This window comes from Epinephelus moara, chromosome 9 (genome assembly GCF_006386435.1).
Source record: "Epinephelus moara isolate mb chromosome 9, YSFRI_EMoa_1.0, whole genome shotgun sequence".
NCBI classification, from domain to species: Eukaryota; Metazoa; Chordata; class Actinopteri; order Perciformes; family Serranidae; genus Epinephelus; species Epinephelus moara.
In genome coordinates this window covers 22,046,254-22,074,050 of record NC_065514.1, presented here as the reverse complement: position 1 = coordinate 22,074,050, position 27,797 = coordinate 22,046,254, and the positions used below count along the sequence as shown (strand labels likewise).

Here is a 27,797-nt window from a genome sequence, read left to right as displayed (position 1 = left end):
CTTGGTGGGAATATTTGTGACCACCAAAGCTGCTAATTAAAATGCCATGTAGTAGTCAACATGTATCTGCACTGAAATGGTATCCAGAGCATTTTCTTTGGGAAACTGGTAAAGTGTTACCAGTTTTCCCCAAAGAAAATGTTAAACTATAAAACAAGTAGGTTGGTGTCAGTTCAGCTGGAGATGGGATATGCTTTATGCAGGAGTAAAGCCTAGTCTGGTTTCGCGGGTTCTTTGCAGGTCTGCGCTCCATTTTCACACATATTCTCTGTGCCTTTATTGAGCACCCTATGACAAAAGCTGTTTTAGTTGTCCACACAAAGGCCCGAGCCTACTCCTCCCTCTGAGCACAAGATCAGCACAAGAATGTTTCATTTCATTCCCCCTCCCACCTTTTCATCCCTGCCTTTCTCACCAAAGTTTTCTCACTGATTAAAAAAGAATATTTAACGACAGGAACCTTTTTCCCCGTCAAACACTCCATTCCCCAATTCTCTCCCTTTTTTAAGAAAAAAAAAATCATCCCTCCCTCCTTTCATGCCAAAGGAGTGGAGAGGAAAAAGAGACAGAGAGGAAAAATGTAAAGCAGTAATTTTTCCTACAACTGTGTCTGTGCTCCCATTGTCTGCACTGTTAGGCTGCAAAAAACTGAAGAAAAGGATCATGGCGAGAAAAAGACCCCTCAGTGAATGATAGAACCCGCATGATGGAGAGAGCGAGGGAAAAAAGAGAGCACAGGGACGAAAGGCCAGCCCCTACACTCCCACGTTCAGACACTTAATTTATTTGAACTTTTAATCTAATTATTAGGTATCTGGGAGGGGGCTGGTTTTAATAATGCGCCATCCATACTGCCCTCTCCTGCTCTGGGAGGTACTTTTTTCTTCTTCCATGGGAGCCACCACCATTCCCGCGATATGAGAATGGGCCATTAACAAAGCCCTTGTCTAAAAAAATTTGTCAAGTCCTTCACGTGTCATTCCTATCAAGGCTTTTGTAAACGCTGGTTGAAAGGAGAACAGAAGTGCTGCTCCTCTCTCCAACTGCAAGCGTGCTAAAGGATGTATAGGACTGAACGTGAATATCAGCAGATCTTTTCTCAATTCGACCCCTTGTGTTGCCCGCAAATGGTTATATTCCCTTCTCAACATACACACGGACACACACCCATGTCTCATGTTTGTTTCCTCGCCTCCACCTTTGGCCCGTGTTGCTCATTGAAGGCCATGAATGAGAAGGTCCATGACAGTGATTGATGTGTACTTGGTTTAAGTGGCTTTAGAGAGGAAGTGTGTGGAGTGAGCGTGGGTGTTATTTTTAAGAAGAACCGTGTGTGTGTGTGTGTGTGTGTGTGTGTGTGTGAGACATAGTAGTAAGGAGATCGGCAATGATGAATCTGCAACTGGTTTTGTCTCCTGCACATGCGCATGAACACACAAACACTCAGTGGCACAAAAAAATCTCAGCACTAAAGAGAGTATGGGTAACAAAGCTGCGTGTGTAATTGAATTAGGAAAAGGCCTGCCCACGATTTCACAGCTTTCAAACGAGCAGGGCCTTTGAATTTATTAGCCCTTCTCACCACCTCCTTTTGTAATGGTTTTTACTTTTAGCTGACGACTATTGATTTCAGCCACTGAGATAATGAGCACTTGTCAGCAGATTTGATCAACTCTTTGCCGTTTTTTTGGGTTTGGTTTTTTTTGACAATTTTGTCAGTTGAAATGATTTTTTTCGTTCATTTTTGAGAAGCCATTTCCAAAAAGTGTTGATAAACTGTCTAAAGGTTACATTTTTACTCATTGTTCTGGGCGATTCATTAAATGATTCTCTGATCTTGGTGAAAAACACATCTGGCAGGTAATGTCAGACTGTTGTGTGACTATCACATTTGCTTTTTGTTGTAGCAGTGAGTGATACCATACAAATTCACACAGGCGCAATTTGTTTTTCCTATAAACATTCAAAATGACTGTTTTTGCAATATAGTGTCGTGTTTAAAGGCTGTATTTCTGAATGACTGATATAATTACTTTGGCAACAACAAAGGCAATCAGAAACAACATCATCAAACGTTACGGTAGAGGAAGTGAGAGAGAGCATTTTCAAGAATAAGTGCTACCGATGTAATTTTGCAGTTAATTCTCATACACAAACACTGGCCTGCTGTGTTGTATCAATTTTCCTTTCTTTCTTTACTCTTATCCAGCTAACAGCCGTTTTCCTGTGGTGTGTTCAATACTTAATGTGTGTATTTTTCGTAGAAATGTACACTGACAACTTAAAAATCCAAACAGCGCAGTAATTGTGACTGGAAGGCTTTTTTCCCCACATTAGGTGACAACAAAGTGAAAGATATCACGTACCAAAAAATAATTTTAATTGAAGTAAAGCATGTCACTGACAGCAATGCGAGAAATGCAAATTTTTGTGTAATATGTTTTAGTAAATGAGCAGTATAGGGTACAATTTAAGAGCTGTCTGCTTTGCTGCAGTTTTTGTTGTTGTTGTGGTTTATTTTTGGGGGGGATGCATCTTTTTTTCTATCAGCCTATGGAGTAAATGTTGCATTAATTGCTGTTTAAGTTTTTGAATCTCAAACATAAAAATGCATTGCAGATTGTGACATTGCATAATTTTGAATGTAACACTATTTGACAGCACCAGCTGGGTCACAGGTACATTATAAGTCCTTTAAATCAAAGATTAACAAATATTAATGTTATTTATATGGTGGTGTGTGATATAATTTAAGAAATCATTTTCCCTACAGGAGTGCCTATAAAGGTAACCAATGAGAAGGGAGGCATATCCAAGAACGTACCACTGGATATCTTCTCATACCTCAATGAGATCGGGTAAGCATTTGGCATTTACTGAAAGCCCTTTTACCTTCCATGTATGATTTGTTAGATATCCAGTGTGAGGAACAACTATCAGAATACTGTGTGAGTGTCCTCAGAGGTGGAGCAGTGGTTAAGTTCACCGCCTCTGGAATGATGTGTGTCTGTCGCTGCTGGCCTGGGATCAAATCCCACCAGAGTTTTCCCTCCTGCGTCTCCTCCACTCTGTCTCCCTCTCTGCTTTCCAGTTGTCTGAATAAATGAAAAGTACTGAAGGAGAGCTGACTGAAAAAAAAATCTCTTTCCATCTCTTGAACTTTGAGTGTGTTGCTGATGAGGATTTTTTTCGGGATATTGTCGTCATTTTTACATGTTGTTGAGTTTATAAGGCATCAGTTAAAGTTAATGCTGCTTCTTCATTTCATGCATCACAAACTAGGTTGTAACATCTGTAGATCTGAATTAATGATGTGAAATTAATTTCCACTGTTGGGAAACTAAAATAGTTTTTATCTTTAAAACAGACAGTTTTTGTCTGCGGAAATATCATGAGGAGAAATATTGTAACGAGGGTGTGAATTCTTTTCTGACTGCTGTGTCGTATTTTTTCAGTCTTTTCATTAATTGGAAATAATCATGTTTTTGACTTGCAGGGCATTTAGGAACTTACATAATCCTCAAGGCTTCTTATGTGGGCTTGTCTAATTCAAGGTGCAATTAATGTGAGTGTGAGTCCACTTAAAGTTGTCTGGCTCTCTTTGTCCTTCTCTCAGTGGAAAGCACGGCGTGGGCCGGATTGACATCGTTGAGAACCGTTTCATTGGCATGAAGTCCCGAGGTAAGGGATTAAAAGTTATATTTTATTTTCATTTGCGTTGGTTATGACATTTTTTTCTGTCTCTGCCAAATTAGTCTGACAGGCTTCCTCACTTACACAAACAGTGATATGCACTGTAAATGCAGTGAGATGGACATATTTGCACTTACTGTGAAACACGTCTCGGTATTTTAATTTTACATCCATTCAGAAGCTTTCTTTTCAGTATCCAGGGCTTTCATGCAATTTGCAGTTATTTTACATGAGTGCTTTTTGTCACACTTGCTATTCCGCTTCCGTAAAAGTGGGCTGGATGACAAACACACTCTCCTCAAAGGAAATGTTTTCCTCTGGTTCACCTGGAATCATAGACACTGAAGTTATTTCCATTCTCTTATGCATGCACACACATACAGAAAACACACACACCGTCAACGAGATAACGGCACCCACGCTTCGCTGGATACACACAAATACACAGTCGATCACATAATATGTGCACGTGCAGTCACACAGGGATGTTTTTGTCTCTGTATTTGGTATCAGTGGACAACTTGAAAAGCTCCTTTGTTGGTCTCTACATGTGTTACCACAGCTAATATACGTACAAGGGCAGTGAGCCGTCCTGGCCTTGTGTGATGCACACACATACACACATGGACACACACTCCCTCTCCCCCATATGTGCTCTGATTGGCAAATTGACTGGCCAACAGACTTGTAGCTGTGGCGCAACTTGGCAGGTAGAAATTGGAAAATGGGAAGCCCACTTTTCTCTCCCCTCGACTGAACAAAAGATCAAAGCTTTTTCCTCCACTGAAGCAATAGGAAGAGGTGGAGCACAAGGTGTCCAAGTGGTTGAATAACTACCATCAAGTGTACATGTTGGTCTCCTCTGGACTGGCAGTTGCGTTAGCACAATAGATGATGGGAGGGCTTGAATAGGCACATGTCATACCTATTTGTGTTGGGTCATATTTATTTGTGTGGGGTCAGGGAGGCGCCGGGGATTGAAATGGTTTGTCAAGAATGTTGTCACCATGCTACAAAACATTCAGCAGCCTGTGTGCCAGACTAACACCTGTCACGGTGCTGTCAGGCCTCTGACCCGTGCATCGGTGATGGCGTTAGCTGAGGTGCACCTATCAAAGGCAGTCGGAAATGGCTGTGTCTTTTGATAATGAACAGGCTGCCTCTTGTCCAGTCCTTACTGCTGTTCAAACACCAAGACAGTGGCACTGAAATAAATGTTGTCAAAAGCTTAAAAAACACTTTTAATATATTTACTTGTTTATTTTTATGCTTCTATTTATTGACTTCATTTGTACAGAAATGTTCCTCCACTAAACAGCAAACAGCTTCACATTTAAATACACTCACTGTGATTTTAGATCCATCTCAAATGAGCAGAGTGTAAGATTTAGGGGGCTTTTGTGGCATTTAACACTGAGGATTTTAGTTTACAACCAGCTGAAACTTCTCCTGGTTAGAATTCCTTCAGTGTTCATTGTGCAGGAGGTTTTTACCAGGAGCTGAATTATCTGTAGATGTCTCTCCCTCTCAAAAAACAAAGGTACATGGTGATTTAAACTGGTAAAAACAATGAGTAAAGCAGTTTCATATTACAGTGCTGTATTTCTCTGATGCTATTTGGCTCATCGGAGATGGTTGCTAGCTCAATACCTGCAAATATGTGCTCACCATTTTCCTTTGATGACTTAAGATCCAGACGTTCAGGGGGTTTTACTGGGAGCCGAAGTACACACAGAGGTCTCTCCCTTTCGGTGATTGAAACCAGTTTAAACACTGAATGAAGCAGTTTCATGTTAAAAACTTCTAATTTTTCAAATGCTGCTCATCGCAGAGGGGCTGCTAACTACACTGGCTGATGGGAAGACACAAAAATGCGAATGTCCCTAATTAGAGCCAGTGTTGGTTTGCCTGTTCTTGGCTTCTGTAGAAACATAGAGGTGCAACATGGCACACTCCATAAAGGAGGCCCTGCTTCCTATGAAGATATAAACAACTCATTCTAAGGTAACGAAAAGATGAAGATTGTTGTTTTCAGGTAATTATACACTAAAGAAGACACACCTTTTTATTATATTTCTGCCAATATATCCCCCTAAATCGTACACACTGGACCTTTAAGATAGTTATCTACTTTTATTTACATGTGTTGCCTGTTTATGTTGGACTAACAGTTTGCCCAAAGGGTTAAAGTGGATCAGCTCAGGAAGAATTAATTCCTGTCCTGAGCCCCTTCAGGCCTGCAGCATGGTTAGCATACCTGCAGTAACCGTATAAAAGATTAAAACCTCAAAAACCACTGGGGGTGTTGTCTCTTTCAGCTTAACTAAACTGCCACTGTCGGAGCCTACCCAGATAGCATTTCATTGTTTGCCCCTCTCTGATAAGCTAGCTCTCTCTCGGAGCACTTAAGCCAAGTTGAGTTGGAGGGCAATTTTAACTTATTTATCTGATAGAGCCAGCGGAAATGTCCCTACGTGCCCTCCGTGGCCCTGGATCACCAAAGAGCCACAAGCCGTTCGAGCTCAGGTGGAAACCTTTTGAGGCTTTAGACAATTAGCAGCATTGCTAAGCTCTGTTTTTGGCCGCCAGCACAAAGTAAGTGCTTCTCCATTTTCAGATCAGGAATGGTGCTGGAGTATTTAGGGTCGTACAGATTTGAGCTCCACTGGTCACCAGATTGAAAGAGATTAAATGGCGTTCATCTGTTAAATCTCAGAAAAGAGTTTTTAGAGTCAGGAGAAACCACATAAATTGTGAAATTTGGCAGCCTGGTGTTGGCTATCGTGAAATATCTGTTTGGCAGCTTGGCAGTGTAACTCAAATCAAAAAAGCATAACTATCATTCAGATTGACAGATGATGTGTGGACCCATGTATTGGATGGGGGAAACAACACTCAGTTTTCCACAATTTCAGCTCTCACAGAAATGGATGTCATTGATAAAGCTCTCATTTCTGTTGTCAAATCTGTCTGGCAGCATTTTCCCTGCCCTCCTTTTGTTTTAGCTGACGTTTGAGTGACAGCTTCATTTCTCCTGTCACCTACCTCATCTTTTCTCCCTTCACCCCTCCCTCTCTGTCCAGAGGGGGTAAATTGCAGGGTAGGCAGAGCCCTGGTCCAGGCTCCAGGCTGGCAGGGGCCTCCTACCCTGTCATTTACCCAGGACAGGCTCAACCATGTTTTGTGAGCACTGTGAAGGCCTGTCTGTCAGACAGCTGATGGCTAATGGAGCTGCTGGTAGTTAGTTCAGATGAACCAGGCTTGTAGTTTATGTTCCTATGAATGGCCTTGGATGATGATAATGATAGTTGTGATAAAATTAAGGGATGATTTGGGGGTAAATTGTGTGTACTATCAGTATTTTTGCCACAATTTATATCATTTGGGCCTCAACAAGGTTGTAGAGTATAAAATAATGAGAATGACAAGATCTTATGTTGAATATTTGACAAATTATACAGGCTAATAGGTGCATGCATCCCCTTATCTGTATTCCTGTTCAAGAACTTGCTTGTCTGCTGTTGTTTTGTGCAAATATTCATTCTTTTTCTCTTTGTTTGTCAGGGATATATGAAACCCCAGGAGGCACAATTCTGTTGAAGGCCCATTTAGACATTGAGACTTTCACCATGGACAAAGAAGTACGTCGGATCAAGCAGGGCCTGGGTATCAAGTTCTCTGAACTTGTCTACAATGGTAAGTCCCTAAAATAAATAATCTTAAATCGATAGTTTCACTTATTTTTATATGAATTGTATTTCACTCCCTTTTACTTCCAGGCATAATGCTCTCGACTATTTCCCTGATGTTAAAACAGAAGTTTAAACCAAGAAAACATTCAGAAAACAGTCATAATTGGGCACAATTTTATCTGTGGGGTTAAACACTGCCCAGAAAAAGATTATATATAGTATAAGAGCCATTTAAATACATTGATCACATATTTCAGTAACCAAATTGTATCTTAAATGCCGCTGAAATATGTGGCACTTTCCACTGTGCGTTAAACATTGCACATTATCCTTGAAAACGTGACAACAACTCACTAAAGAAGTTAACAAATGAAATTTTTTACAAACAATACTCTTTAGGAAAATAAATCTTTAGTAAAATAGTAACAGTTTTAATAATAAGTTTAACCAACAAGTATTTCTCATGCCAACCAGCAATGGTAGCAACGGCTAATCGAGTAGTAGACTTATCACAAATATCCATATTGCTTCGTCATAATATGTCAAAGCCAGGCTTGCCGTATATTGATTTCAGGAAAGGTGAGGCTACTAATGACCAGTACCTGCTAACAAATTAACGAATTACTGAGGTATCTTGGTATCTATCCATTACGGTTTAAAAACTGAATAAATAAATAATGGACCTGTATTAGGATTGCTTGTTTATGTTATGTGATTATGTAAAAAAATATATTTCTGAAAAAAAAACTTATGGTAATCAATATCCCTATTGTCTTCAAAAATCCAGCGTCAGTAGAGCTTTAAGTCATGTGTACCTACATCCCCGTGTGTTCAGCATGTTTGCGTGTGCGTGTGTGTGAGCTTTTCTTGGCTCAGGTGTCTTAATCATCCCTTCTGCTCAGTCTTCAGTCCCCTGCACCTTCATCCACATAATAGGATCAGTGCCATTAGAGACCGACTACTAGGCCTCTTCAGTTATACCCTCCAGAGACAGCAAGCAAACACACACATACACACACACACACACACACACACACACACATACACACATATAAAGGTGCTACCTTCAGAAGCAGGGCAGAGATTAAACCCATTGTGGGTTTAAATCATTAATAATTCTGCAGAAAGGTAGCAGACGGCTGGCAGCGGGGCTTATGTTAACAATCCACCTGTTCTACATCTGCTTTGCATTAATACGTCACTTTTTACCCAAGCAAATTTTCATGAGAGAATTTGCAACAATTAGGGGTACTGCAGTACAGTTGCAGCAAGCGTTTGAATGGTGGTTAGTTAATTGTTGAATAGAACAAAAGAAAATCGCACAATGAGGATATTTGTCATAATCTTTAAACTCAATAGAGTAAATAATTGATTAATCGCTAATAAAAAATAATAATTACTGAGATCTCCCCAAATAACCCGCATACAGAGACGCTTGCAGCAACAAAAAGATAGAACTAACATAAAGATGGAATAAAAAATAGCCCAATTTAAACTAAACTGGGTGAACAATTGTCGCATCAGACACCTTGTGCCAATCCAGTGACAATAAAAACCGGGACGGATTGTGTCTTTGAACATGGCCAGACGATGAGGTGGAGGTCAGCCACTGATGAGAGGAGGACCCCTGCTGAGTGAGGCGTGTCTGACCTCTGAACGTATACAGACACTTCCCTCGCCCATCTGTCTCAGAGATTGACGGGCCAGGTCAGCGCGATGGGACAAAAGAAAGGGGTGTATGAACTTCACCTGGAACAGAAATGAGACCAGAGCACAGAGAGAGTTTTAGCTCATGAAAAAAGAGGGAAGTGTGGCATCACACACACCCCTGTGCACCCTGCTGCTAATGGAGGATTAACAGAGGAGGAGCGTCTTTCTCCACTTCTCCATATTGTTTTTGTGCTATTGTCCAATATAAAACCTTCATGATAATAATGGATATGAACAAAACAATAAAATCTAAAACAAACCTTTAGATCCACACCTTTTGTTAATATGTTGCTGTTTTCCTGCCCCCTCAGGTTTCTGGTACAGTCCAGAGTGCGATTTTGTGCGACACTGCATTGCCAAGTCCCAGGAGAATGTGGAGGGCAAAGTCCAGCTCTCTGTCTTCAAGGGTCAGGTCTACATCCTGGGACGAGAGTCACCCAAGTCCCTTTACAATGAAGAGCTGGTCAGGTAAATGAGGACAGAATAAAAGTGTGTGTGTGTGTGTGTGTATATGTGTGGGTGTGCTTACAAAACAGAAGGAGCCATGTGTCAGCGAATCAAAGCGCACTTGTTCTGACTTGACAGCTGTGTTTGGCTGCTCTGGGCATGGTGCAGCTATTCCACATGTTCACCAGTCTGCCTGTTGTTAGGTCAGCTTGCCCAAGTTCTCTTATGACCCCCACATCAGCATACTAAACCGACCCTGCCTCACAAAGACATCAGAGAAGTGTCAAGCTCAGTTCCTGGAGGGCAGACCCGACCCCAACCCCTCCTGCTGCACCCCCATGGCCTCTTAGCTGCACTAACAGTGGGTTTGTTCAGGAGGCTGACCCCTGATGCCCTGTGGGCAGGCTCAGCACTGACCAAAGTAAAAACCCCTCCATATGCCTCTCCATCTCCACTTCAGTCACACACACTCCAGTTGTACCCTAGAGTCAGAGAGCTAATGGCGTTTTCAGCCAGAGGAGAGAAGTGATTTCACCGGGCTTTTAAGAGGGAAGTACCTGGGTGTCATGCTAGTTAAGCAGGTCAAGATTCAACAGCATTCAATATCTGACTGGTTTGGCAAGTGAAAAAAGCTTAGGAAAAAATCAATACGCTGAGTGTATATTGTGACCCGTGTAAGAGAGAGATAAATATAGATCATACTGTACTCGGACCATGTGTTCATTCAGTCTCTTTATTATCATATTGCTTTGTCTCAGTTTTTATGAGTATTCTTCTTCCAATAAAACATTTAATAACTAAACAGCTGAGTCACTCTCAAGATAAATGGCAACTCATCCATCTTTCACCCAGTCAGTTGCTAAGAAACTGTCACCGATGAAGGCTTGTGTGCTCATTTAACACCTGACCTTGTAGAGACACATTTCCTTCCTGGGACGACATGAGTGTGACCGAGGTGTTGTGTTGCAGCATCAAACTATGTAGTCACACATGGTGACATGCAACTTTATACCATCCTAACAGAGAACACTCAGTTGTAATTGGCTGGGCAGTGGGTATGTACAAGTAACCACACATCTCTGATATAGCCTTACATACACATATATGCAGTTTTTTACTCAATATATTGACAAATAGTTTTTACTATGTAATATCAGAAAATAGTGATCAATGCCCATTAAGACTGGTAGAGTCAAACATGACGTGCACATTACTTATTTTAACCTACCAACAGTCTAAACCCAAACGATTCTCAGTTTATCACAACAAAAAAGAATCAAACCTCACATTTAAGAAGCTGGTACCACCAAATATTTTTCCGTGCTTGGTATGAGTACCTGAAAAATTATTGAAAAGACTGATCAATTTGTCAGAATACTTTGTTTTCAGCTTTCAGGTTTCAGCTCTACGTGCATACACAGTACTCAGCCGTGACTTCTCCTACCTGTTGGAGTAATTAAGTAACTTTTATTCAATAATTGGCAAAGGTTGTGCCAGCTGGAGCCTGACCAACACCAATATTTGTTGTAATTGAGATTTTTGGCAGGGATTTTAACAATTTATTTTGATATCAAAGGTGACAATAACTCTACGTATCTTGATTGGAAATGCTTTTTTATTTATTAACAAGAACTATGAATAAAGCCACAAATAAATCAGAAATATATTTAATATGAATTAATCAATCAAAAGTCTGATAAAGGCATGAATGCTCAAAAACAAAACAAAAATAAATGTACATAAAATGCAGCATTTGTAAGATTTATTGCTCCTCTGTATCAAAACATATATGAATAGCACATAAGAATATATTATTACAGGTGGTGGTAAGCAGCTATGGTACAAATCGTGTAATCTTTTTGTTTAGTTTTATTGATAAAGGAGTAGGGCTGCACAAAACGCAAAAAAAAAAATCATATTGCAATTATTCTGACAGATACTGCAATTGTGATATGATTCGTGATTTTTTTTCCATGTCATTTTTTACTGAAAAAATATAACAATGATAATGATGTGTTTTTTGCTGGGGTCTGTACCAAACAAGCTTGTTCCCTTGCGTTTGTTGCATGATTTTTGGGCCAGGTATTTCTGTAGCACCACAGTGCTTCATTTATAATGGCATGTTGTAAGATATTTTACCTTTTTATCAAAAAAAAAAAAAAAAAAAAAATGCAGCTCCTGTGATTTGGATATTGCACTAGGCCATATTGCGATGAGACAATATTTCAATTAATGTGCAGCCCTGTAAAGGAGTTTATTGTGTTTTTCTTTTTTTTATATGAATGTACTGTACCTGACAGTGATACACCTGGAAGCTGCAGTCTCCACACACACACACACACACTTATTTGTCACTTCTTCATGACAACCTGCCACAATCACATAGATACACACACACACATACACACCAGATTAGGCATGAAACCCCCGCTGACATCCTGTTGGCTCTCCACGGGCAACAGTAAACGGCGTCATTAACACAGTGGTAATACAGCCCGTCACCGCACCCATCTGAGACAGAAATGTCACCCTCCTCGCTGTCCGCTGGCTTCCACTCTCAATTAGACTGCAGGGTTTCTTAAAGGAATACACAAAATATCACATGCTTGTACACACCCACACTCACACACACACACACACACACACACACACATACACACACATATTCTTTAAAGCCACTCACTCATAATGGTGTTCAGGTGCCGGGTAGGGAGCCTGTATTGAGAGTTGATGATTTAGTTGTCGGTCTTTCTTTTTATAGTGTTTATCCTATCATTTGTTGGCAATTTCCTCTTTTGCTAAGTGCTTTTGAAGAATGAGTGCAAGCTGTACATTGGGAGTTGGGGGTGTCGCAGAGAGGAGAGGACTCAGTGAGGGAGTGTATTAAGCACTGCAGGTAGAAACTGCTGTAATTACACAGCGCACGGACACTCTTTGTGAGACGCACACACTAAGACGAGACAACAGCCTCAACAACAGAGAACACGCAGTGGCACAAGTTATAGATTCACGTCTTTTTAGAAGAAGCAGATAAACCGGAAGACAGAAACATCAGATTAGAAAATCATCTCAACACTTAGCTCAGAGTTGATATGATGGGATTGTTTTAAAATGGGTTATGTGCGTCTGTTATGTGCTTGTGTATCTGAGCGTGTTTTCATTCTCCCATATCGATTCTCTGTTATTCAGCACAAACAATGCTAAAGAGGAGCATTCAGAGGAAAATCAATAGCAACATTATTTCAAAAGAGCAGATTATCAATGAGTCAGTTATCCCAGTAGTTGATGAGGCTCCATGTCTCATATGTTTACTGCAATGATACCAAACATTTCAATCATTTTGTTAGCAGCACATCCTGTAACTTTTTCCCTCAGGTCTTGGTTGCTCTTGAGCTATGATGGTTGATAAGATTTGTGTCGACTCACCTGGATGTTTCTTGACTTTTTCTCACTCCAGCATGGACGTGCAGGGAGACTACGACCCATGTGATGCCTCTGGATTCATCAGGATTAATGCTGTCAGGTTAGTATCTCTTAAATAGGGCTGGGTATCATTTGAGTATTCACCTTGAATTTGACAGCAAAACAGTTAAAAATGCCTATTAAAAGTAACCTTGTCCACATGCACAGCCTTCGTACCTACACTTAAACCTCCATCTTATTCTTTGTCCTTCTTGTTTGCCTCCACAGGTTAAGGGAACATCATCGTCTGCAGGGCTTCTCCAGCGCCAAGAACTAACTGTTGCAGTCCTGTGAACCATCTTTCTTTCTTCACTCCTCTCTCTGCAGTGTTTTAAGCTGTTGCCTTAATGTCTGCTGTTCATTATATTCAGGGTATGTAGCACACTAGCAAGCACCCCACGCTCTTCCTGTAAAACTGTGATGTTTCTTAGGTGGTGAAGAGTGGAGGAAGAAAAATCTGTGAAATGTCCATGCCAGGTACAGTTTGAATCAGGTGTACAAATGATTGTTAGCTATACTATGGGTGAGCATTTTAGTAGTTTGTATTTCTTAGTATCTTATTTCCTGATCTTTTCTCATTCTTGGCATAGGACAGCGCTCGATCGCAAATATTTTGATTAGATTCTCTGTTTCAGAAATTAAATGGAGTGAATTGTGTTTTTCTTCCTCAGCTCTTTTCTGAATTCAATACACAAAAAATGGGCATTTATCATGAGTTTACAAGCAAACACTGTGGAGATACACATCAGCCCCTGTCAGTATGAATGTGTTAGTGATTAATAGTCCATGTCTTTGGCAGGCAGCCTATTTATTAGTGCCTGCCTGTTTAACTCTCAGGGTTGTACAGTCACTGCCCCGTGAAGATTTCAGGGCAGCGAGGACACTGGATCATATTTACAATATGTAGATGAAGCTGTGGCAGTGCATGAGTTTGGCACAGCAGAAAGTCCACATGGTGGCTCGCTGATAGCCGCTGGAGCAGAAGTGATGAGGCCATTTCTGAGCTCAAATGGCACAAGTCAGATGGAAGGAAAACCAATGGGCCACATATGTATATTTCCCTGCACTGCATGGGGTCGCCAGGCTGAGAGAACACAGGGAAGAGAAAGAAGCATTTTAAAGACAAAGATTAGAGGATTGTGTCATTCATTATTACCCTTTTTAACTAAATAGAAAAATCTGGTATGGATGCACCCATTTTGTCCCTGAATTAAAAATCATTTGTTGTGGAGACTTTCAGTTCACCTGGTAGTGTGTGAGCCTCATGACAGCTAAGTCCTTGGACTGGATTGGATTCCAACCTGCAGCCCTTTGCTGCGTGTCCTCCTCTTTCTTTCTGTTACCCCTTTCCTGCCCAAAAAAATTATTTTAAACCTCCAAATTGTCAATATGAAGAAGTATGTAACCCATACGGATGCATTTAAGGCTTTAAAGGTCCAGGTTGTAGGATTTAGGGACATCTATTGGCAGAAATGGAGTATAATATTCATACCTGTGTTTTTGGTAGTTTTAAATCCCCTGAAAAGAAGTATCGTTATGTTTTCATTAGCTCAGAATTGGCCGTTTATATCCACGTAAGGCGCAGGTAATCTTCTACTATCTGCCATGTAGTTCTACAGTTGTCCTGAGACGACAAATCAAACACTGGCCCACAACAGGGCCTTCCCCGTTTTCACATTATTCTACATGGTTGATCATGGGAGAAGCTCTGCAACCTCACCGCTAGACCGTTATCCACTAAATCCTACACCCACACTGGACCTTTATGCATACAACATCAAGCAAGAAAATCTTTTTAATCTTAGATTTTTTTTCAATTGAAAATAGCAAAATCACAATTACATGACAGCCACACAAATAAGTGATTAATGATGTATACCAAAGCATCCAAAGAGATCTGACAATCAGCATTGTCAGTGTTTAAAGCAACCAAAGTTTCAAAGAGCTCAGACACTAGAGGGCCAAATTGCACATTTATCAGTCACGAAAAACTGCACCCTTAACCATCATACAAACAAATGAAATTTAAAGTGTTAGTAAGTGAGCTTTAAGATTGCTGGAAGATTTTGTTACCTTTAGACAGAGCCAGGTTGGCTGTGTTCCCGTTTCCAGTCTTTATGCTAAACCAAGTTAATGGAGCCCTGGCCCTAGCTTCATATTCAGTGTACAGATGTGAGAGTAGAATTGACCTTCTCGTCAAACTCTAAGCAAGAAAACACAGAAGCAAACTTTTCCTCAAATTTACAGTCATAAATAGCCATGTTGTGAGAACTGCTCCATCACGACCGTCAATTATTCAGAGATTAATGCCACAATAATTCAAATGTTTATTAACACTTAAATGAAGTCAAAACTCTTGACAGAAAGTTTTGAAGATGCAGTTTATATCTATTTAATCCTCAAACAAATGGTTTTCTTGCCAAGTTCAGTGTATCTACAATAGCAATTTCAAAGAGGACAAGGATGTGTTTGATGTTTGCACATTAAGTGTACAAAGTATTTTTGCTGTCCCCTTTATGCTACAGTTTGCGTCACCCTATTATCACCCTTCAGTCTGTAGGACAGAGCAGCTGTTTCTCTGCACACCACTCCCCAATCCCCACCACTGAAAGATGTCAGTCCTGCATTGAAGTGCTGGGTACGGTGTGCCTCAAGGTGGAGTCCACAGGCACAGGAGACCCCCTGCCAGGTCTAATGGGCAATGAGGGATCCTCGGACCCTTTCAGTCCTGCAAGAGCCCCTCAGCCCCCGCTCAATTACACGGCAGGCGTCTCAGTCTTTGCCTGGTCAATTACCAGCCAGCCCCTGCATTTACTGTCGTGCACACACAGGTTGCAAGATAATCAGTGTCCAAAATTGCCCGGTTAGAATGAAGGGATGGATGGAGAGGTATTCAGATTAGTCAGTCAAGCTGAAGGGGAGGTAGGAGGGATGGGGACAGCTATCAATCTCAATCTGGCTTCAGTGGTTGGAGGGGGAGGATCGTGGTGACCTTTCAACTTGGTTTCTGGAAAGATATGATCCCGGGAAATTTTTACTGATGTGATAGCTGTCTTACACAATGTGTGTGCTTTTGTTTTAGGAATATAGTTTCCGTAGTGATGTCCACTCTGGGCTTAGTTTTATTTAAGCGCAGTCCTTGCTGTGCATGTGTGTGCGCGCCTGGACACACATCCACTTACCCACTCATCTACCACGTCTCATATTCCATCCACCTTCCCCTCCCTCCTACTACCTGTCTCCCCAGCCAGCCAGGTATGAAAACTAGCTGACACCTGACCAAGGGAATTAATCATCCTTGACCCTGGACCAATTACCCCTCATTACCCACTCTGTGTCCACCTCTCAGGGGAGAGCCTTGTAACAATAGCGTAACGTGAAAGTCGGCGGCGTCACAGGACCGAGCCCTAATGGACACTCCTGTGCAACCATGTCTCCTCGGGAGTCCAGGTCGACTAACCTTCAAGTCCTTGTCACTCTCCAACAGCACATGTACAAAGGAGGCTATTGTTCAGGATTGGGGTCTATGACCTCTTGAGATGAAGTGCAAAGGCCCGCTGGCGATGAGCGGGCAGCCATGCTGGAAATGGATGATTCTTTTGGGAGAACAAGAAAGTGTATGAGACACTTGATTTTAAGATGGCTCTTTCTAATGAGGCACATTGTTTTTCAGATAAAATAGGTTAATCATTTACTGGTCTGGCAGTGGGGAAACTTGCATCGTTACAACAGCAAAAACTTCCAACAAGGAGCACCAGTAAAACAAATAAATAAATAACAAAAAATAAAAAGATATGATAAGAAAACACAAAAAATAGATGAATGGCTGAATTCACATTATTGGACATAGGAAGAAAAGATATTGCACAGTTAAGTTTGTACTAATATTGCACGAGTGACAACTGGTGATTGTACATTTTGATATGTGCAAACTATGGGTGCAGTGTTGGTAGTAAAGTCAAGTTTTACATTAATTAAATAGATTTATTTGATTATAATTCACTTTAAACCATTTATTATCTATTCATAAATTCACCTGGGTTTCTCACTTTGTCATAAGTCATCAAGTCTAAAGGTGTAAGTGTTAATAAGTCATTCATAAAAGGTTCACACACTAATTTATCCAGATAACATCTGTAGATTAAAAAAATATACAACAGTACTTGGATTGTAGGCTGGATCCTTCACAGGCCTTTTCCAGGAGGTAAGCCAAAGTGATTTTCACAATCTGGTAACTCAAAATGTGTGTGTATTAATGCTGAAAAATTATCTATAACTAGTGGAAATTTAATCTTACAGTTGTTGAGTGAATACTTTTTATTTCTAATATTAACTTCCTGGCTTTCCACTTCACTATCTGCTTCTAAATCACTATTTTAAACTCACTTATGTGGTAAGTATGTGTTTTATTTTGTTTTTGCTTGCTTGTTTGTAATTTAATTTCTTTTAATGCATGTTATGATTCAAAAACTTAAAGATTGCTGCCTTGCCATTAAGAATTATTAGTGCAGTATTTGTCTCAGAAACTAAAAAACAACAGTGATTTTAGCCTGATGACCTTGCATTCATAACCGAGGGATAATAGAGCATGTAGTTCAGACTCGGAAATCGTTCATTTCTGGGGACAAAAAGAAAGAATTACCTAAACAAAGCATATCAATGTGTCTTTACCCGTCAGAATATTCCATGGTCATTCAATCTGTGCTCTTAAGATACCTGTCTGTGTGTAAAAGGCTCCCATGTTCACTGACCTCTCCTCTTTAAACACAATGAGACAAGAACAATGACCATGGGGGGTTAATTACAACCAATTAGAGGCCGAAGTGGGTCTCCTTCACTCGGGTTTGTATAACCTGAGCCCAGTGAGCTGTATCAGGGCTCTATTGTAATGTCCGTCACCCTGTCTCCACTCTACACTTGTTTATAGAAAATTCTTTGAACATTTTAATTTAAATCTAAATCCACTTATCAGATCACTGGACTTTTCCTGTTCATATCGTCCCTCTTTCATTTTCACTTTTTCGCTATAACCACTATCACATCATATTTTATCCGTGCAGTGATATCACAATAAACTGTCAGTTCTTCCTTGTTTCTGAACATTTCACTTAATGCTACTTTACTTAGCAAGTAAGGGGTTAATGGACGAGTCCCCTGTGGTTTGTGCAGAAAGCTAATGGGCCTGGCAGAGATGATGAGGTCACTCTCTCACTGCTAAAAAACAATGAGCGATTTAGAGGCCAGGATACCATACCAATATTGTTGGCTTACTACTAATACATTATTTATATTCATACTGTTTATATCCATGAGTAGCAAGAGATGGAGTCAGATAAATAGTAATAATCAGATGATGATCGGCTCATATTCTCTGAACTAAGTGTCAGGTATGTGCGGCAGGTGAAACAAACCCTTCTTAATGTGGTGGCTGACTAAATTAGGATTGTGAAAGTGATTCTGAGTGAACCTGGACAACTGGGAATCAGCTGAGAGAGGAGATGACATTTCCAGCAGCCCTTAGTTGTATTAATTTGTTAATTAATTCTGTGGCTCTGATCTGTTCTTGGGTATAAATGCCATTGATGCACTGGAACAGAGCTGATTTGTCCTAATAGCTGAAATGTCCACTTCATTCATACTCTTGAAACTTGATCTCCAGCTCCAACATGAAGAGGCCATCTGTGAGGAACCATCCGAATAAAGCAGGATACACTTTGCCTTCCAGGCGAGCTAACATCCATGGATCCTGTGAGTGTTTTTCCTGTGATGTCGAAGCCTATTTTCTGGTGTCAAAGGACACTCATACACTGATGTCCTTAAGATCTATAGACAGATGGGACCATTACGGTCAAAGCCCCTGGCTTTGTTTGGCCTGAGCCGGTGATGAAATATTGATGGAAAAATAGAAATATTTTGCCTGCTGCTCAGTGTTGTCCAACTAAAAGGGTTAATGAGTGTGAGGACTTTCCTGTCTCCTGTTACAACGAAATGTAGCTCAACTACCCACGGACATTGACTAGACAGGAGTCTGCAGGCTCTGTGGGGCTAACAAGAATCGATAACCTTTTTCAATGCTGGATTAAGTTACCCTGTTACAGTTGCTCAAGTAGCTGAATTTGTGGTTATGTTGAGTTGTAGTTGCTAATTTTTTCCATCTTCAATTGGGACGCTTAATGGATTTGAGATCTTGTGAAATATGCTCACTTGCTTTCATGCTGAGAGCTAGATGAGCAGATTGATACCACTCTCATGTTTATAGAAGAAGAAGAAGATATACTTTATTAATCCTGAGGGGGGACCCAATCTTTTCACTCTGTTGTCATACACACACAGGCCCGAAATACACACACATACACAAACAGGACCTATAGATGCATTAAATGGAGAGATGTCAGTGCGAGTGGGCTGATGTTGACAGGCGCCCCGAGCAGTTGGGGGTTCAGTGCCTCAGCAGTGCCCAGGAGGCGAACTGGCACCTCTCCAGCTCCACATTTCATACTTGGTCCGTATGGGGACTTGAACCAGCGACCCTCCAGCCAAGCCAAGTCCCTATGGACTGAGCTACTGCCGCCCCTTATACAGTAAATATAAAACTACCTGCCAATTAAGCTAATAGTAGCTTGTTAGCTTAGTTTAGCACAAGAACTGGAAACGGGAAAAGGTTGCAAAATACTCCTACCAGCACCTCAAAATCTCACAAATAAACATATCAGATCTTATTTGTTATCTCCATATGAAAAACAAAGTGCATAAAGAAGTTATGGTTTCAGAGAAGTTTATGTGCTGGACAATTTCTTGGCCGAAAGCAGGGACTTCCTGGAATGTTTCCCAGGCAACCAGCAGATCTGTCTTTGTACAGATTAAACAATAAGATGTGAGATGTTAATTACTGAGCTTTAGAGGTGTTCACTGATGGATTTTGTTACCTTTGGACAGAACCAGGCTAGCGGTCTCCACCTGTTTCCAGTCTTTATGCTAAGCTAGGCTTATATTTTATGTAATTATTCTAATAATGTCTCTTAATTGTCCAGATCACCCATGTTTTCACCTTGTGCTAAGGAACTATGCAACATCCGGTTGCAAATTTGGTCGCAGAAAATGGCATAAAGTCCAGTAGTCCAGACCAGTATTTTCTGCTGGCCTCACCTAATTTTACCATCTTGCTCTCGTCCACTAAAATGATGTCCGCTTTGTCATCTACCATCTGCTTGATTCCATATGAACACAGCTTTACTGTAAATTCACTCCTACCCAGTTTCCTGAAAGGTAACTTCTTTTTTAGTCTCACCACATAGCACAGACTCTAATGTAATGCAAGTGCTTTTTGATTATTTGGTCTTAGTCAGAAGCAACTCTGTGAGCCTATGTATACAGTATATGGCTGGCTGTGATTCAGGTTCATGTGGCTGGCTGAACAGCAGTGTTAGTCTGCCACTTATCTGCTGACAGAACCTTTGGCAGCTGTTTAGACCTGTTGAGCCTGGCGCTGAACTGCCTGTTCCTTCTTCATGCATATAGATTGACTTTAGGTTCTGAGCCTGCACATTATAGTAGTAGTAAGATTCATTGGGGACCAAGACAAAACTTCATGGTAACCCATCCAGTAGTTTGTTAAGACATTTCAGTCAGACCCAAGTGGTGGACCAACAAATAAAAACTGCCATCTCTAGAGCCATGCCACAAGCTGCAACCCACCTTCACCATTACACCCTCTTCCACTTCCCAGATCCCCTGGGGCCGTAGCAGTAATGCAGCACGCTGATCTCAAATCAATAGATTTATCTCCCTCATCTGAAAGGGACTTGGCTCCTGCCTCTCCCCTTTCCCTCCTCTCCCAGGGGTCTACTGGTGAGGTTTGTTTGCTGGCACACACTCTTTTATGTTCTTCGATCTGTTGGTCTGCGAGGTGGTGAATGGATGAGGGGCCTATCAGGTTCAAGGTGGCTATTCTGGTTGCTTCGTCTTCCCCACTCTGTGTGAATCCCTTGGACGATCTAAATGTTTAATGGCGCTGGTTATTTGGTTGTTATGGCGTGTTTTATGATGGATGATAATGCAGTGAAGGTTTTTTCCGATGGTGCCTAAACTACACCACAGGGTATGCAGGCTGTTTGGGTTGGGTGTTTAACCGGTCTTCATTAGTGAGCCTTTAGCAAATATATTCTAAAATGATGGTTTAAGCTATAAAGGTTTTTCTTTTTTCTTATAATATTTGTTTTTATTGTTTTTACTACAACCTATAAACATACACACTGTATATGTGTAAAACAATATAGTATGACCACAGACTTATTATGGTGTCCCCACACCCATTCCCTTATCATTCAACCCAGCTACCACCTTTTCGCATCCTCACTGCCACCCGGACACTACAGCCTCAAAACAAAATACAAAATGTCTAACAGAGAACAGTAAAATGGTATAATACATAGATAAATAAATAAATGAAAGACAACCCAATCGAAATACATACCTACATACAGAAGTCCACATGTTGATAGTATACTTAGTCCCATGTATTCTTTTTGTTAATGTTTCCAGACGAAGTTAATCAAGAACAAAATATAGATGTGACATTGAATATTGTTCAGGGAAAGTGGGGGTTTCCATCTTACAGCTAACTCACAGTCAAACCAGCAATAACTTATTTGCTGTGGTTGTTGCTGGGTTGATAATGAGATGGCAGAATCATCATTCAATTCTAATAATTTGTCGCCAGAATAATTGTTAGCATTGTACGTTTCTACAAGCCACGGATACGTTACATTTGTTTGTTGTAATGAAGCAGCTACTTTAGGATTCTTAACGTTTCAATAGTGCTGTGATTATCATGTGGTTAGGATTAGGTACAAAAAACACTTGGTAATGGTTAGGAAAAGATCAGGGTTTGGCTTAAAGTACCCAACACATTCTCACTCCGACTTCTTCACATATTGACGTTTGCTCATGGACGTTCCACGTCCACATATGACATGCAAGATACCCTGGGTGTGTTGGCTGTTCAAAATAAATGCACTGCGTCAGTACAGCACTGAAAAAAGAACAGGGTTTGGCTTTCGAATCTTACAGGACGCAAACACTACAACATTTGTTGGATCCATCTACCACCCTTCACAACCCATCCCGGACGGACTTTAGCCACCTTAACTTTCGTCCTTGTCCCGCCATGTTTAAACTATATTGGCAACTGGTCATGCATCATGCCGACGTTAAAGGGCGCCTTTTTTCATTGGTTTCGGACAACTTCGGATTGAGACCAGGCTCAGATACTCCCATTTAATGGCACAATCCTGGGTGAAAACATAGGGATGTCTTGGTAAAAAACAAATGTTCTTGTGACACTATTCTGACAGGAAATGCAGCAATGTCTTGGTGAAAAACAATTGCTTTTTGTGGCAGTATCTCTGCAGGAAACAGCAATATCTTGGTAAAAAAAAAACCAAATGTTTTATGTGGCACTATCTTGGCAGAAAACGCAGCGATGCCTTGCAAAAAATAACTGCTTTTCATGGCACTATCCTGGCAGGGAACTCAGCAACAGGTCACTAGATAATAGCCATGTTTGGTGCCTAAAAAGCCCCTGGAAACCCAGTGATGACTCACTGGGTTTCCAGGGGCTTTTGTTGGTCTCAAACAGTGGTCTGCAGTTGTTTGCGGCTTGGCAGGAGTCTCGTCTCGCTGTCACACTATGCACCATCCCCTCCATGTCACGAACATTAATATGAAACGCAGGCATGTAAAGTATTCCACTTTTTTACTTGTCTCCAAAACTGTGCAAGACCAGAATACTCCCAGTACTGGTCATATAAGCAAAAAACCCATTCTGGGTGTTAAGTAGTCTCGGTTTATGGTTCCTGTCTTAGCAAAGAAAAAAGTAGTCATTTTGAGACATTGTGGTACAGTGCCTTTGATGCACCACCCTGACAGCTGCTCTGATTTTTGTTTTTGTGTCCTTTAAGTTACAACATAGCAACAAATAAAGCTCGCCAAGTGTCTGTTGGACAGCCTTACAAGATCTGTGCTTCTTTGTTTGCATGAAATGAGGAAGACTTGTTTTGCTTCGTGGGACCTGTGGATGTATTGCCACCTTAAAGCTGTTCCAGCCGTACACTTTGGTTGAGCATTACTTGCCGCTTTGCACCTCAGTGAGTATATGCGACACAGCAGTAGGTGAGGGTTTTATCTTGAAAGTAGATTCAGCACCAACAGAGTACATCAAAGATAGATTCCACTTTGAAAATGCCTCAGACCCCCGTAAGCTGTGGGTTTAAAGTGCTGAAAAGAATCACAACACTGCTTTGCTTTGGATGAACAAAAAAAACCCCACTCTGTCCATCTCTGCCTGTTGATGTGCTTTTATTTCTGTCATGCCTGGTGTTTGGATTTGAACAGCGCCTCGTGTCATCCGTCTTTTTGGTGGCTCGTTGTGTGGTCGCAGCAGAAGAATTACCTGTGAAACACTCTTTGTCAGCTCGATGTGCAGAGAGCTCACAAACAAGACCATTTAGCTATTATTCCCTCTCAGTCACAGATACACACAGCAAAGCGAACATTTATCAAGAAAAATGGGCGACTGTGGGAGAGGAGGAAAATAGGACAGGTGGAGAGAGAGGCCGGGAGAGAGGGATGGTGGAAAGAGGAGGAGGAGGAGGGGGGTTATTGGAGCCAGGGAGGGGTCATGGTGTCCCAGTGGAGAGAAATAGTGGAAAGGGGTCATGGTGTCCCAGTGGAGAGAAATAGTGGAAAACATCCGTAATTTTCACCGCGGGATCCCATGTAATTGAGTCATTTAAAATACAGATACAGAGCTGAATCAAAGCAAAGTGGCTTGTGGAGGAGGAGGAGGAGGAGGAGGAGGGGGCTGCAAAGTAAAATGGAAGAGAGGTAAAAACAAGGAGGTAAAAGTGTATGTCTCCTATTATTGGACAAAGCTGGTCTGTTTATCCCTTCCATCTGTCAATCTTCTCTTTCAAGACAGGATGTTACCTGTCAGAGATTTTCATTTGTTTGTTTGTCCTATATGTTACTCCTTCACCCCCATATCCACATACTCCTGTTTCCTGTTCTCTTTATTCACTCTCTGTTTTTCTTTTGCAGTAAATGCACTTTTTATTTTTCCCCTCTTGCGTTTTGTTATGTCAGTCTGGTTTTTCTGATGCTGATCATAGGTCTCTTATGATTTGCTTCTACACTTTGTTTTTTATATTTATATTTCGCAGAGATTCAAAATGAGTTAGCAAAGTTTCTAAGTTAATATTCCTGAGTTAGCGCAAAAGTTCCAACCACACATTTAAAGAAATCAAACACGACTTAACAAAAACAGAATTACCTGCAGCTCGAACAAAAGACTGAGAAATGATACAATTATATGGACAAAAGACAAAATCATGCTCGTCACAAGCTCCATTGGTGTGTGCGTGCACAGTATACCAACCATACGTGTAATAGCTGGTGGTGTTTTGCACATGGTTTAGTTTAAAGGTTCTGTGTGCGACATTCAAAGCATTAATATAGCAGCAAAACACTATGCGGAGTAGTGGTGTCCTGAGCAGAGAATGAAGTCAACCTTCCTCTGTGTTTTGTAATCTGAGCTTCTCTGTGGGTTGTTGTGGTAAACCAGTTTGGTTGTGCATGTATGTTAGTGCGTGTGTATCCCACTGGCTTGCTCATAGCTGCAGCTTTACAATGTGCTCATATGTAGGTTACAGCTGATACTGGGACGGTGTCATTGCAGAACCAAAGTGCACATCCTCCTGTTCCTCCCCGGTTAACACTGTTAGCTCTGTCGGTACTGTTGCCATTGTTTAGCGCTGTCTAAGGAGTTAGCACCGTTAGCTGCTAGCTGTAGGCTCAGCCGCCTCCAGGTTGAAACCTGCATCCAAACAGCTCACACACATTTCTGCATCGAGTCACTTTAAGTTAGGCTTGTTAATAACTTAACTTAATTATTATGTATAGCACTCTTTTAAATCACCATCCCAAAGTGGTTAATGGGGAAATTTTGCACTCAAAGTCAGTTTACAAGTCTTTGAAAGCACCACTGCATATGTGAAAAAAGTTGTATAAAGTTTTCTGTTGTTCCAGGAGAAGCTGTGCAAAATCTGATCATTTGCCTCAAGGGATGTCACTTGAGTCAGCGCATAATGTAGCTGAAGATAACAAGTTTGGAAATGAAACAAATTTTAGGATGTGCTGATAAAAAGAAGTGTCCTAGATAGACCTTTTTAGTCTGCCCTTCTTCCTGCTCAAGGCTATATTAGCCGCTACTAGCATCCCGGCTGGCACCAGACATCAAAATGACGTCAGAAAGATGTTGGACTCTTACATCGGACAGAAGTTACAATTTGGCTGGATGAAAATTGGGTCAATGATAATTTATCATCTAACAACTTCAGAATATCAAATTGTGTGTGGACCTTACTGAAAGACGTTTTGCAGATGCTGGGTTTTGCTCTTTCTACTTTACAACTAAATATTGTTATTCTGCATCAAGATGATGGTGGCATGGGATGTTTGGAAGACATTGGATTTTGGTTACTTAACAAAACAACTTAAAACCAACAAAATATAAACGTCATCTAGCGTCAGTATTCTACGTCAAAATTGACTCTGGCATCACACGTTTTCCTGACATTTTGGTCACCTGACTTCACAACCTGAATTCAACCAAATATCAGCATCTAAGGGCCTTGGTGTTCAGCTGGGATAACACACCTGAATCAACAACCAAACTGTTGGGACCCAAGTTGCATTGTGGGTAATGCATCAGTTTTGATCCTTTCTTTTTCACTCTTCATCATGAGTCTGACAATGTTATGGGAAAGGTCATAGCATTGGTGAAGTGCATTTTCTAATGGACTACCAGAAAAATGTGAGAATAATACCAAAACAAAATTTTAGAAAGGTGAGATTTAAATGACTTAAAAGATGCTACAGATTTTATTATTTTGTCCAGTGTGTTTTTCAAAGATGACAAGTATGAATCTGTTCGAGCCACTACCCTTTTATTCGCTGCTTCCCTCCGCATTAACAATATGTTCATGAATGAAAGCTGTGCAGGGATACCTCAGAGGTCTCTGGATGAAACACTATCCGTTTCTTGTATCCTGTCTTTAGAAATTTACGCCCATGGCAGAACCGTGGCAATTATAAAGCAATTACAGTTTCATATGGCCCATTCTTTTGAGATTGACGAGGAGAGAGGCGGAGGTAAAAGCTCAGTAGTTAAAACGAGTAAGTGTGCCAATATTGATGTTCCTTATTCCTAAATGCTCGCTTGTCCAGCTGGGCATGTATTCCACTTGCCTGACCACAAAAACATCACATTTTCACTTCATTGGAAATGAAAAGAAAAGTGGATCAATTACTCCGAACGCGTTGATGATTTCTTGAATTTCTTATTCTTGAGAGACCAAATGCTTTGCTGAAGATGCACTCTGTTGACGACAGTGAACCCTGGGAACAAGAGTCTATTCTCTGCAAGACAATGACAGGGAGGAAGCTGTGTGTGTGTGACACTTGATCAGCCTGTGACGGTAACCACAGTTACACACACACACACACACACACACACACACACACACACACACACACACACACACACAGATTTGGTCAACGCAACCTCAGTTCCCACTGCTTGATTGGCAGGACGCCAGAGACCCACACCTGCTTTAACTGCCTTTACTTCCTCTGCTGTTTGACCAGATGGGGGCTGAATTCATAATAACTATCTATATGTGTGTGTTCTTGCGTCTGTGCTTATGTATGCATCGTCTGGCTGCAAATGACGACCACCACCTGACTCACCCTTTGATACCAGAGCTCTAAAATCATTTCCCAGCCACCTTGAATACATTGGACAGCACATGGTAGCAATATGTTAGCAGGGCCGGGATCATACTTCAGTCATGCTAAATTGGAGGTCTTCATTTAGAGGTGCTGGTCTGGGAACAGCCTTCAGCTCCCACTTAATTTTCTCTGCTTCTTTTTTGGAGGTGATAACATGCCCAGAGGCTGACAGGCAAGGGAAATGGATATCTGTACGGATGTCTGTAAGACGCAGCACGCCAATCTGCTCGTCTCAAATTCGAGGTCAATCATCCCTGTTCAAGCAGCTGCATGAACATGTTACATACATGTAACCACAGAGGGAGACACTTATTTAAGTGTTTTAGAAACAACACGTATGTTATCAAATTTATTACAAGCTCCAGGCCAGTGCATTTTCTTGTATTGCTTGTGCTTTCATGATTTAAAACTATACTTTTGGATGAGAGATCTAACAGATTTGTGCACTGGATGCATTTGTCCTGAAGAAAAGCTTCATCAGGCACTCAGAAACAAACTGTGAACTGTTCCTAACTCTGCCGGACCACACATTCATCTCAGTCCTTCCTGGTCGAATTTTGCTCATTGAGGTTTGGACACAATTTATGGAGCAGGAACTGTTTTGCATAAACAGTTTGCAGCAATTTTACTTTCTTCTGTCTGTCTGGCTGCTGGCATTTTCCAGATGTGCAACAATAGATGTTTCCACATGTGCAGCAAGGAAGAAAACCAATATTCCTCAATGTTCATTTTGTTGTGTCAGATGGGATTTCTTTTTTTTATTCTGACAGGAAAGCTTGCAATTTTAGGACTATAAATAGTAAGAGTCAGCTTAAAAATCCTATGTGGCTCTGGGGAAGGAGCTACAAGAAGTATGTTAGAGTAGTCTGTTTGTTTTTCATTTTCAACAAACAGTTTTTGATTAAATTAGATTAGTTTAAAGTCTTTATTGTCCCTTAGGAGCAA

General features: G+C 41.0%; 1 protein-coding gene across 1 annotated transcript in view; it reads left to right on the top strand.

Moving 5' to 3' along the window:
• The window catches only part of ass1 (argininosuccinate synthase 1), a 29,733-nt gene extending 16,072 nt beyond the window's left edge, over positions 1-13,661 (top strand). The window contains exons 10-15 of the mRNA XM_050053590.1: positions 2,774-2,858; positions 3,617-3,681; positions 7,258-7,389; positions 9,407-9,563; positions 13,000-13,065; positions 13,233-13,661. Coding sequence (XP_049909547.1) covers positions 2,774-2,858; positions 3,617-3,681; positions 7,258-7,389; positions 9,407-9,563; positions 13,000-13,065; positions 13,233-13,281 — 554 coding nt within the window. The 3' untranslated portion in view covers positions 13,282-13,661. The remainder of the gene's footprint in view (positions 1-2,773; positions 2,859-3,616; positions 3,682-7,257; positions 7,390-9,406; positions 9,564-12,999; positions 13,066-13,232) is intronic.
• The last annotated feature ends 14,136 nt before the right edge of the window (positions 13,662-27,797 follow it).